The sequence below is a fragment of the Lagopus muta genome, chromosome 9, assembly GCF_023343835.1.
Source record: "Lagopus muta isolate bLagMut1 chromosome 9, bLagMut1 primary, whole genome shotgun sequence".
NCBI lineage: Eukaryota > Metazoa > Chordata > Aves > Galliformes > Phasianidae > Lagopus > Lagopus muta.
The window spans coordinates 11,263,008-11,275,829 of record NC_064441.1 but is presented as its reverse complement, the minus strand read 5'-3'; the positions used below and the strand labels follow the sequence as shown (position 1 = coordinate 11,275,829).

Sequence of the window (12,822 nt, the reverse complement as noted above, 5' to 3'; positions counted from 1 at the left end):
TCCTGTTAAGCAGTTTGCTGTGCTTTGAAGGTCAGAATCTGCATTTGGATCTGTGACCTCTTCCAACCTTAATTCTGTAATTCTTTGAACGTTTTGGAATGTCACAGGTTGATAGGAAATTGGCATTGCTTCACCTAAATCCATAAACTGATGTAAGGGCTGCTGCAGTTGATGAGACCGTGTTTACATTAGCAAGTGTTGTGCAGTTCCTCTAAGGGGCTTGCCTTGGACTACCTCTAGTCTAGTCCTGTGGTCTGGTTATTTGTAATTGTGATTTACCTTCTGTGTTAGTTTCACCCACATGAATTTAGAGTTCTTTATTCTTAGAGGCACCTAAGAATGAAGAAAGGACAAAACTAGCAGATACATTTCAAAAGCACATTCATGGTCAGAAGTAGAATGCTAGTGTAAGTAGGTAAGCACACTTTGGGAAAACTCTACAGTAACAGGGCAGGAAGCTGTCTTCCACTGAATTTACAACAGGTTCGGAGGGTCCTTTTTGTGGGGTGTTTTGCAGGGTTATCTGCAGGCTCTTGATAAGTGACTGAAAACAAAACTCCTGCTTCAGGTTCTTCTGTTGTGTGTTATAAAGGCTTTGCTCACTGGGAATGTAACAGAAGTCAGAATGAACAAAAGTCATAGTGTAAGTTTACATGCGTGAGCATATTCAATTAAAATGTTTGAACAATGTCATTTAAGAGAGCCAAGGTAAGCAGCTCAGTAATGAGTCAGAGCTAACCTACTTTAATACATAGCTCATATTTGCTTGCAGTTTTTTCTGTTTGTCACGAGAGTATTCAATAAAGCTGAGCCTTTAATCTTTTTTAATCTGAAGTTCATATCTTATCTCATCATCCTAGGCTAGTTGGATGTGTCAGAACCAGGCAGTGAGTAGCATAGTGATAAGCCATGTATAAATGTGGCTTAGAAATTGAAGCCATGATTTTAATTTTGTACTTCATACAGTCACAAACCATTGTTGTCTGCTGAAACTATTACCATTAAGCTACATAAAATAAAAACCCTCTTAATGAAGACAACTGCTAGTTACTTGATCTATCCCCGTTCTTCACATTTTAATAAAGCAGAGAAGTTTTATCCTGTTTTTATTTCTGAATAGATTTGTTACTGCTTGCTGTGCTGTAGGCGCTGAAGTAGCTTTTGCCTTTCTGTTGCTGGTTTGTTGCTTTGTTGCTGGTGCTTTACTTCCGTATTGCTGCAGTTTCACCTTCACAGAGGCAAAACCGACTGAAATCCAAACATTTGTTAGAGGCTGGAGTGTGCTTCCAGCCACAGGAAAGGACTGTCTCCAGTTTAAACAGTTCTGAGCATAAAAATGTACAAAGAAATATTGGAGGAGGAAACGTAGAGAATGATGTATTTTATATGAGGGAATTCAGAGCAGAAATCTGAGGCCCTTGTGACAGGCTGTTTTCAGTCTCCCTGTCAGGTAGGTAGTTTGCTTCTTCATGATGTGCCTGTCTTTTGTGAGAGGGCAAGGGGTGGAGAAGCTGAAGAGAAACCACACAAAACTCTTCTTGAGGCAAATACTGGAGTTTCCTGGTGATCTGAACTGATGGCGATGTCGCTTATCCCAGCTAACTGCTGTCTGTAATGCCAGCTGTAATGTGGTTGTTTCTCTTTTCTTCTCTGTCAGTGTCAGTGTTTTGATGGTTTGAGAGTTTTTAAAGTATTCCTTGACAACAATATTAGGAAAAGGCATAAAAATGGCTGCATTTGCCAGTGTTAAAAACACGGACCAGGGAATGGTACAGTGAACTTTTCTTGGCTTGTACACATCGCTATGATTCCATCAGATAGTGTTGTGATGCGTCTGTGCATCCATGGACTCTGTTGTGGATTATCCTTGGACAATTCCAGTTGCTGCGGGGGAAAAAATTCCAAATCCCAATTATTTTTTGCTAGGATGGTGTAGTTTCTTCCTTGGGCAGTTGGCATCTTGGTTTACTTGTCCAAAGACTGCAGTTAATTTGCACTTCTGTACAAAGCGTGCAAAATTATTTGGGATAATTCTGTATGGTGCTCACCTGAGAAATAGTTTGTGAGCAGGTTACAAGGTAAACTGTAAGAGCTGCTTGTTGTTTGGCATCGCTTTGTTCTGAAAGAGTTTAAGATTTGGGAATCTTTACACTGTATCTGCATGTATGTGTGTACTATGGATACTTCAGTGGAAGCCAGATTCAGTACTGGCAAGTCTCACAGCAACCAGCATGGAGACCTGGTTTGGGAATGTATATATATTTAGATCATGTCTTTCAGTACACAGATTTTCTGGAGGTATCAGGAAATGAAATCGATTGAACTTATTGTGCAACAATAGGTGGAAGACCTTTGGTTCTTAGAAATCCAGATTTAAAATGGGTCTGTGTTAAGAAATGTATTGTGTGACTAAGAAAAGCCTTTATGAAACAGTACATTCTGAATAATTTTTAGGTTGGATGCTTTAGGTAGGTGTTTTCCTTTTTAATTCGGCTGTGTTTTCAGATCATGCTAATTCTTTGCTTATTTTGCTCATTTTGCATTTTTCATTCCTGTTCCTCCTTTCCCTTATGTTTTAATCCTACCCCGTTTTTTCACATGACAGGAAAAAGCCAGATCACATCAGGTACCAACCAGCTTCTTTTATACCTTCCCAATGTTTCTTTGGCACGCAAAATGCTCTAATTAACCCTGCATTTAATTTTGATTACTTGCAATGGATGTAAAGTGGCTCAGTCTAAGAAAATAACAGAAGGATTCTGCCTGGGATGCCAACCTGCTGCTCAACACTTGTAAAAGAATTAGTAAGATGGAGCTAGTTTTAGCTACAAAGGAATTAAAGCAAAGTTTATGCACTCAGACTTCTGAGCATATGAGATCACTGTTTTGACTTTTTCCTCTGTAGATTGATGGTTTTTCTCTCACCAACTACATTGGAAATAGAAATGTAACTTTTGAATGTTGTGCATTCTTGATCACTGTTTTATGCAAACGCTGATGGCAACCAATTAAGAAAATGGTTTCCTTTTGAAGATGAATAAGCACAATTCAATGTAACATTCAAATAATTTAACATTATTTTTCAGTACTTCTTGTAGCTCTCAGAAATTTGAAATGCTTTTCAATTAATGGTGTTGTTTTCTATTTAAGAAACACTTCTTTTTTTGATTGCCTGGGTGAGAATGATTGGAACCATTTAGTTTCCAAACCCAAACAGCTGCACTCCTATAAACTCCATGGGGCAGTGCCAACTGCTGTAAAATTTCCCCAGAAGAGTTTTTTCTGTTTCACTGTGCTTTTTTCCTTGTGCCTTTTTACAGAAGGTCACATTTGAAGAAACTTTGGTGACTTTCAGCCTGGCAGCACCTGTTGCCCAAAGGTGCACGAATGGGAGATAGATAAACCTACAAACAGATACACCCTGCAACAGCCCCTTCAGTCCATATGTTATAGCTCAAATGTTCCTGCCTGTTAATGCTGCAAGCCCCCAGCACTCTATTTGCTACAGTAGTTTTTTAGCAAATTATTTTGAATTTACAAAACATCCAAATTTTGGCCTGAATGAAATGACTGTGGTGCTGATATGTCAGAAAGGAGGCTGCCACCTTTGTTTTTTAAAGCATACAGTGAAATATATGAGCACCCTCAAAAGATGGGAGCTACAAGTCATACTATGCTCTAAATTATAGATCCTGCTCAGTGAATGTTTCTTAAGAAATAAAAATCCCCCCACATCCCATCTCCAAATGCTTTTTGACTGAACTTGGCAAGTTCCATTAAAGACTGCATTTCCCTGATGCAGGTCACTGTTCTGCTTTATTCTGCTCCATTTTCTCAATGCAAAAGTTGACGGCTGTTCTGGTGGAAATCCAGTATTGAGAGGAGATTCTTTTGTTGTTTTTAAAATGAAATACATCTGCACAGCATTTGAAAGAATACTTGTAAAAAGGTAGAATCTCATCTGTCTACTAAATATTAACTTTTCTAACAAATACTAGCTTTCCTGATTGGAATCTAACTATCTCATATATCTTAATTTTTCCTTTTATATTTTCTTAACATTCTTTGTGTGCTTCTTTCTATGAATGGCTTGTGGTGATCAAACACATTTATGGAGCTCTCTTGTTACTAATTTTAGTGAGCCATAGCTTGATGTTCACAAGTTTGTACTGCAGCCTATCTTGTTCTTCACAGTATTTTGTGCACTGTTGGCACTCAGGCTAGTTGGCCATGCAGAAAACAGGGATGTGCAGTGTGTATAAATGGGATATTTGTGGTAACTGAGCTGCTGTGTTACAGTGAGCACAGGTTGGTATTACAAACCTGTACAAAACTGATGTATACAGACTTCACTGCAGGACTGAATTAATTTTTGCAGTATCAAATTTTTGTGCAGTTCAAAACCAGTGAGGATTGGTTCCCTTTTCTTTTGTGCATCTCCAGGAAAGCCAGAGGCAGATGGCCATGTTTGCTCCTATTTTCATATTTGCTGACCTGATAGATGCAGTTCTAGATCTGAGATGCTCAGAATTTTTTCCAAAACATGAACTGTTCTTCCATTTGCTGTGAATTGTATCCCACCCGAGCAGAATTTGGACAAGGAAGGGGGATTTTTTTTTTCCTTTAAGTATTATCTTTTGGATTTTATTGGATGCCTCAATTTATTTTTTAATAGTTCCCTATAGAACTAATGAGTAAGACTCTACTTAGTAGTTGCTTTGTGTTTATATGCAATATTTTCTATCTAAAATTTTAAGAAATGCCAATGTGGAGAGACCTCCATGGCGTAGCAGTAGTCTAGTTTTGTCTAAGGGCTAGGTAAGTTATTTGATAGCTCTGTTCCTGAAAATATTTCAGGAGTGAGTAGTTAAAATGTTTTAATACTTTCATTATTTAAACTACCATTACTGAATTACTTGAAGTCGTAGTTTGCTGCTAAAATACAGATGTAAATGTTCTTTGAAATGAAAATGTTTTGTATCTTAGCTTTACTAATGTCATAACATGAATGTATTCGTTCAGGATTCAAATTATTTGAACCTTGCTTTCTTTTTTTGTTTTGTCTCTGCTCTCCCTTTTTTTCATGAAATACTTGTCCAAACTGACTGCAGAATTAATACCATGAATTCTTTCTCACTTACAGTCTCTCTGTAGACTGCATCATAGTATATTTCAGTCAAATAAGTACTGCGAGGTCAGTTTCATATTGTTTGGATCTCTCTGTTTGAACAGGCGCTGGTTCTCCATACAGAATAACCAACTTGTGTACCAGAAGAAATTTAAGGTAGGTATGGAAAGCTGTCTTGGCATCATAGTTTGATGTGGATGCTGGTCTTCCTCATCAGGGTGAGAGAAGCAGAGAGTTGGCATGGATGTCCTATGTGCTCTTGAACAACCTACTTCATTTTCTAAATTAGTTTTTCCCTTTGTAAAATGAGATGAACATTGTACATACAGATGTAGAGACTTGTAAGCCATGCCTTATTTGTTGTGCTTTTGTTACCTCGTTGCAGAGAAGACTCACAAGGAGCATTGAGAGCTGCTGATAACAAAAGGCTTGTATGCACTTGCTGGCAGACTGAGTGCTACGTAGTGTTCTTTGGACGAGTCCATAAGGATTTGCTCTTTCCCATTACTGGCTGGACTCACAAACCCAATTTTGCAATCATAGAGAGGAGAAAATGACGTGAAAGTATTTATTACAGATGCTATGTGCACATACCTAGTATTGAAAGTGTAAGGCAACTCAGCAGTTGATGTTTGTTGGAGCAAAGTACAATTTTTCACATCTGCTGTGACCGCAGCTGGAGCAGCTCCACCCCAAGCCCAGAAGTCAGCTTTGCCAGCTAGCATTTGGGCAAGTGCTCCTCTGATTTACTCTTCTAGAATCAGCTTGTGCACCACATAACTGTAGCTGCTCTTTGTGGAAAAAGAAAATAAAAGTAGAGAACTGAATGGAGAAGGCAATAAGTCAATAAAGGGAAGTTTATGGTTATGCATTGTTCTTCAACAGTAACAGCCCAGGTTCAGAGCCTACTGCTTGTTAACTGATATGCTATCAGATAGGATGGTCTTTTGTTTTTGTGGTTGGATAGGAGACAAGTGGTGGAATTCATGTTAGTACATTTTGGGCACTTTCTGATTGTGAATTGCAGTTGTGTTTTGATACATTTTTATATTACAAAAAGCACCTTTAAAATTGCATTATTTTAGAATGGGTACCTTTGGAGTTGAATCAAGTTTTCAAAACCACTCCGTCGTGGTTTCTGAATTTTATACTTGGCACTTACAGCGTGGCTTATTTAGGTGTAACCTGTCTGATTTCTGTATGAGTTAATAGCACATCTTCTCAGAAAGCATCTTTGAGCTCCTTTAATGCTGTTCTTTAAGCTATGGATTATTTAGTTGATTGGATTCTAGATGGCAAGACAACCTCAAAATTCTCACAGAGTATGACCAAGCATGGAAATTGAAATAAATATTTCCTGCCAAGTGTGTCCATTGTCACTTATGTCAAATTTCATTTCTGAAGGAAAAATATATGTGAAGCGGTGAAATTAAGTGAGAAATAATTTGAGGGTATCAGCTACTTTTTCTTTCATCTGTCTTTCCTGTTTCCTAGGATAATCCCACAGTAGTTGTTGAAGACTTGCGGCTTTGCACGGTTAAACACTGCGAAGACATAGAAAGGCGTTTCTGTTTTGAGGTGGTTTCTCCAACAAAGTAAGGAGAAGTGATGGAGCGTGTTTATTTAAAAATGAAATGGATAAGTAACACTGTTAGATTCGGTTGCCTTGAAACGCAGGGTGAATGTGTCTCTTGGGACAAATCAAAACAGGAAAAATATCTGAGCAATTCTGATCTCTGAAACTTTGGCTGGGAGAAAGTGATGCTGTGAGAAGTATTCCTAGTATTTAATTTACTTCTGGCATTAAAATAAACATGTGTTCCTGTGCTTTATGTATAAATGTCTTGTAGTCATGGAGCTGTTGTGGTTAGTAGTAGTAGCTGGTATTAATTATCAAGCTGCTTAGTAGCCTAGGAGGTAGCTAACCAGAAACGAAGAATAAGTTTTCCTTAGACTGTCCATGTGAAAAATAGTTTTTTTTTTGTTTTCCTCAGAGCTTTCAGGTCATTTTCTCTTATTTTTGCTGAATGATTTAAGGTTTCAGGGACTGATAGCTGCCCCTCGTGTAGACAGTCATGGAGGTAAATCATCATATATGAGAATGAGAGACTTGGAATAAGAAAAAAAATATCAGAAATAGGAGATTAAGCAATTCTCTGGGTTATTTGAAGAGTCATATCCATGTTTAAGGTTACTTATAAATAGTTTTGAAACCAGGAATGTGTGGGTCATAAAGTCAAAGCCTTATTATCTGTAAATAAATGGATTTATTACATGGTGCATAATAAGCAATAAACGTATGCTGACAGCAACAAACTTTGACAAGGCTTTATGTTTGATTGAACAGCGTGTTGTTGGTTTGGCCTCTGTCTCAGGGCATTGTGTGGTTCTTCACAGAAGCTGCATGCTCCAAGCTGACTCAGAAAAGCTGCGGCAGGCGTGGATTAAGGCTGTTCAGACCAGTATTGCTACAGCATACAGAGAGAAAGGGGATGAAGCTGAGGTGAGTTTAAAGATCGACCAAACAGCAACGACCTTTAGATCTTAAGGAGTAAAATTAGCAAGAACTGGAGAGAAGGGAACTAAAAATAAAATAAAATCCGTTGTTTGTCTTCCAGTGGAAATGCAATGAAATTTTGAAGGCTCCAATCGTCTAATTTGTCTTTTCTTCCTTCTTACTAGCATTGCTTTGGCCTGTATGTTTTGAAGTTTTTCTGTAGCGTCATCATAATTGGTAGGATTATTGGATACTCCACACTCCATTCTGTAATATTTCTAAAAAGCTGAAGATATTTTCCAGTTCAGTGGCTTTCTTTGGCTTTAAATGCAGAAGCCTTTTTCCTAGAGTTCTAGTGTCCTGTCAGTATTTCATTATTCACAGGCTCTTCTTTAATGTAGTGTATTTTTTGTTTCTTTTTCAGAAACAGGAAAAGAAATCATCCCCTTCTACTGGAAGCCTGGAATCTGGCAGTGAGACAAAAGAGAAGTTGTTAAAGGGAGAAAGTGCTCTGCAGCGAGTGCAGTGCATTCCTGGTAATGCTGCCTGCTGCGACTGTGGCCTGGCAGATCCTCGCTGGGCCAGCATCAACCTTGGGATCACGCTGTGCATCGAGTGCTCTGGGATCCACAGGTTGGTGAGCTCTCCAGAAGTACGACTGATTTAAATAGGAAATGCAGTGTTTGCCTCTTGAAGTGGACATTGAGGCAAGGTTAGAGACTCCTTTTAGTAAACAGGGTGAAAGTAATGTGCTTTGTTTGCATAAACCTGTGTAAAGTGATCTGAAATAAGACAGAGGCACTGTTACAGGTTACTGTTTCTTTTTGCTGTTTAGGAGCTTAGGAGTCCACTTCTCAAAAGTAAGATCTCTGACCCTGGATTCATGGGAACCTGAACTTCTGAAGGTAGGATGTTATTTTTGAAACAGGAGTTTCTGTCTGCTACGGAGGTTATTTGTCTAAAGCCAAGGCATCTGAATGTTCATGGAGGAAGAAATTGCATTTATACTCAGTGCATCTCTTCTGCTTTTGAGTAGAACATATTTGTGATGATGTATTTGTTAACTCACATTGCTTTTTTACAACTTGCTGGATTAGCAGTCATTCTTGATACAAACGTGATACAAAGTCAGAACACTTTGTGACACTTTTAGGTGCACAAATGCAGTTTTAACTGCTAAGTTTGATCTGATACTTTCAACATATGAAAATGATACAGATAAATATTGCAGTGGGCTGAAAAAATTCAAGTTCTATGTCAGATTAAAGCTTGAGTATTTTTGAAAATTTGAATGCCACCTGTTAGAATGAGATCCTGATTTCAAACGCTTCTGGGAGACTCTTATGTGTAACTGCTACTGTGTGCTGTATGTGTGCCAGAATTCTGGCTTAAAAATGAAAGTCATATGACATTGAAATACAGGAGTAGGAGCCAATGCTCATGTGCAGTTGGATAGCTGATCACTACACTTGTTTGTAGCTCACGTTCTCGTTCTTGCATATTACCTTTCTATTCTAAAGAACAGGAAGACAGTATGAACAGGTTTGTTGTTTGACCCAAAATAATTTTAGTACTAATGTGTTGCTAATGAGGGGGTAAAAGAAAAGTACGTGCTGTGTTCACGTACAGAAGACCTTAATGTTCTACGTGGCAGTAGGAGCAAGCAATCTTTCCACTCTTGTCTTGGACAAGATGGATCAGAATGGAGTGAATTGTGTCTTGCCAGATGGCATAAGAGGAACTAACAGCAAAGCTGTTGGAAAGTAATGCTCTTGAGGCCCACAGCTGTCATTGTGATTGCAGGAAAACAAGATTCTTTATATTCATTTTCTTAATCCTATTTTGGAAGGGAATTGGACTTAACAAAACAACAGTTATTGTAATCTTACACTGTTTAGTCCCTTTGTTTGCTGATATTTCTTTATCATGAAATAAACCCATGCATATTTTCCTAAGGGAGCTCACAAAACTTAGTGAAAATACTGAGATTTAAAAATAGTCTACGATAAAACTACTAAATAAGTAGATAAAGCCATTTGCAATTGTATTTGAATGTATTTATTTTTCTTCATAGCTTATGTGTGAATTAGGAAATGATGTTATAAATAGAATATATGAAGCAAAGTTGGAAAAAGTGGGAGTAAAGAAGCCTCAGCCTGGAAGCCAAAGGTAGTAATGTGCTTCACTTTCATTTGTTCATCCGTTCATTATAGCTATAAATTATATTAAATTAAACAACTTGTGTCATCATTTAATACCAATGCAGCTGAACTTCCCCTTCTCAGTATCTGATATTTTTCATTTCCTGAGTCTTTCTTTGAATGACGCCAACTCCAGTGGTCTAATAGCTGTGCTTATTTCCTGTGTCTTGTTTCTTTCTTCTGCCTCCAGCCTGAAAAAGGTGCTGTCACTTAACTGTGTTTAACACTTTCCTCTTCTTTTCTCCATATAAGCAGTATATTCCTCCTGCTTCTCATGGGTATTCCTTTTGTTAGGCTCCTTTGGCTTCTATAACGCACTTCTTTTTCTGATCTCACTTCCTCCTTCTGATGACAACCCTGTAACATCCTGCTCTGCCACATCAGTGTGGGCAGGTTGGTTTTGTTTCTTGTTTGCTTTGCACCATCTCAGCCAGCTCTTGTGTAAGGTGCCCCGAAAGGAACCTGTGGTTCTGACTTTTGTTTACAGTGGCTTTGTGCTTTTCTTTCTGTTCCCTAATCCCCTGGCATGCTCTTTTCTCTCTCTTACTGCTGTCTACAATTTCTGTTTGTTAATGTGTTTGAAGATATGTCCTAACATTTTGTTCCACCATAAAGTGTAAGTCTTTTAAAACGTTTTAGTGGCTTTCCAATTCTGTGCTGCTTGCTGTCAGAGTTTCATGCAGTAGAAAACTGTGATTCCTAAGGTACTGACAATTTGGTGATGTTGTAATGTCATTAATACTGTAGGAGATTTGCTAGGTATTCCTTCTAGTGATAACTGCTTTTCAGCGATTTCAGTAGCAGCACTTTAAAAGCTCTTTCATCATTTTGTCCCAGTTGGATTGTCACCTGAACATGATACTGGGCTTCAGGAAAAAAATGCATAGCATGCATTCTGCAGCTGGCGGCTGTGTCTACCTGAGGCTTTCATTTTTGTTCTCTCATGCAGTCTTGGTGTTCCTTTAACAAATGTTTTTACTGAAGAATCTAAATATGTGTGATATTAGTTGGTTATCGGCAATATAGAAAATGTGCCTAAGGGATTTATATCAAGAGTTATGTACAGTAACTAATGTCTTTCTTCTGCTTTGTAAAGCATCTGCCTGACAGAAAATGTACCTATACAATCATAGCATTTTCTTTTAACTTCCTAAAATTTTCATAAGTTTCATTCTTTTTAGGCTTATACAAAACTTCATCAGGAATCCAGAGAGAGCTGGGTAATGTGCTCTTCATCATTCTGAAAATGTCATTGAGTGTCCTATGTGCAGTGCCAAAGTGCAGTTTGATTACTGGCATTAGTATGAAGTGGATGTTCTTGTAGAAAAGATAATCTGAGCTTACTAACTCCAGGCATTTTGTATATGGCAGACAAGAGAAGGAGGCGTACATCAAAGCAAAATACGTGGAAAGAAAATTTGTAGAAAAGCAGCCTGCAGCAGCAGTGTCTCCACTTGAGTCCAGAACAAAAGTTTTACCTCAGAGTCAGGAAGAGAAAAGGCACAGTGCTCCTGAAAAATCCCTTTTGGCAGCAGAGCAAGGTGTGACATCTCCAAGAGGTATCTACACATTTCTCTCCTTAGCTACCTTACACGTGTTCTTTTTAAAGTATTTTTAAAGCTTTTTGTATCTGCTGATTTCCTGCCCCAAGCAGAGTAGTCCTGTCAGTGGGTTGTAGCCTAGTTCAGAGGTACAGGGAAGAAAAGGCTTGTTGAGGAATGTGCATTTCTTAGGTGGGCAGTTTGTGGACTGGGGATGCTTACATTCAGAAACATATTAACCACCTTCTTTCCTCCGTATTTTCATCCTTAATTCTTCCAATAATGTTCTTTCCTGCCCTGTTCCTTCCTTACTGCCTGCTTTGTGCTTTGCTAACTTGCATGTCCCAGCGGTTGCTGTAAGTAGCGACGAGGCGAGGCGGGAGTCTCTGTTCTGTCCTGATGAACTAGATTCACTCTTCTCCTACTTTGATACCTCCTCAAAGCTACGTAGTAGTAAGTACTACAGCAGTGGCATGTTTAGTATTTGCACTAGTGATCCATTGTGTGTTGTGGCCATCTCCCTGCCTTCAATCCATTGTCTCCGGGCTACTGCATTGCTTAGTGTTTTCATGAAATAATTTAAGCTTTTTTACTTATCCTGATTTTCCACCTTTATGGTAATCTTGGATACTATTGTTACGAATTTTACAGTTGAAGTGTGTGACTTCAGATTTATTTTGGTAGGTTTGTGAGAAAGATAATGAATAAGTACTTGTTAATGGGAAGGAAAAAAAATAATTCAGGACCAAGTATAAGAGCTTGCTTTATTATCATGGTGTCTGTGAAGAGTAGGTAACTTGTGATCTGCATAGTAATGTTAATTTCTCCCCAAAACAGTAAGAAGCAGTGACAGTGGGATCCAGCAGAGTGTTGATGACAGCAGAGAACACCTTGCCTCTACTATATCAGCTAACAGCTTGTATGAACCAGGTGTGTTTGGCTTTGTGTTTCAAGACAAAGATTTAATCTTTTTTTTGCCAGCACATTCCATCAAAGGCTTTAGTACTTAATGGTAAAGTTCATGTGTCTTCTATCCCAGTATGCTGAAACATTTTAATAAGGGTAATAGTTGCTTGGGTTGTCTTTCTTTCCTCCATGCTTGGTAGCAAGAATGTCATAGAATCCTCCTAAATAAGTTGAGAGAATTTTTTAGTTCGTGATATTGAGCCAGAACTTCTTTTTAGCAGAATGGAACACTGCTTCATCTTGACACAGAGATGTCTCCAGAGAGATGCACTACTCATTTCATACAGTTATGATGTTAGAGATGGAATTCCTGTTAAGTCACAGATTATAAGCTTTGTGTGTTACTTCAACATTCTTGCTTAATTTTTGTTTTCTACTTATATGGAAGTGATCATACCTTCAAACATTCATCCACATATCTAAAGCTTTTATAAACTGATAAAATTATCTATTATCAGTATCCTGGGCTGATAGAGTATAGCTTGTTAA

At 38.2% G+C, this 12,822-nt stretch overlaps 1 protein-coding gene across 9 annotated transcripts in view; it reads left to right on the top strand.

The window, feature by feature from the left end:
* The window catches only part of ACAP2 (ArfGAP with coiled-coil, ankyrin repeat and PH domains 2), a 55,785-nt gene that overhangs the window by 34,420 nt on the left and 8,543 nt on the right, over positions 1–12,822 (top strand). The window contains exons 11-21 of one of the 9 annotated variants that reach the window (XM_048955478.1): positions 2,606–2,626; positions 3,803–3,949; positions 5,233–5,284; positions 6,623–6,723; positions 7,526–7,631; positions 8,050–8,258; positions 8,461–8,530; positions 9,700–9,794; positions 11,198–11,367; positions 11,716–11,820; positions 12,205–12,297. In XM_048955478.1, the coding sequence (XP_048811435.1) occupies positions 2,606–2,626; positions 3,803–3,949; positions 5,233–5,284; positions 6,623–6,723; positions 7,526–7,631; positions 8,050–8,258; positions 8,461–8,530; positions 9,700–9,794; positions 11,198–11,367; positions 11,716–11,820; positions 12,205–12,297 (1,169 nt within the window). Of the gene's footprint in view, positions 1–2,605; positions 2,627–3,802; positions 3,950–5,232; positions 5,285–6,622; positions 6,724–7,525; positions 7,632–8,049; positions 8,259–8,460; positions 8,531–9,699; positions 9,795–11,197; positions 11,386–11,715; positions 11,821–12,204; positions 12,298–12,822 lie in introns of all 9 variants that reach the window. The other 8 variants (XM_048955476.1, XM_048955479.1, XM_048955482.1 and 5 more) reach the window with 8 other exon arrangements.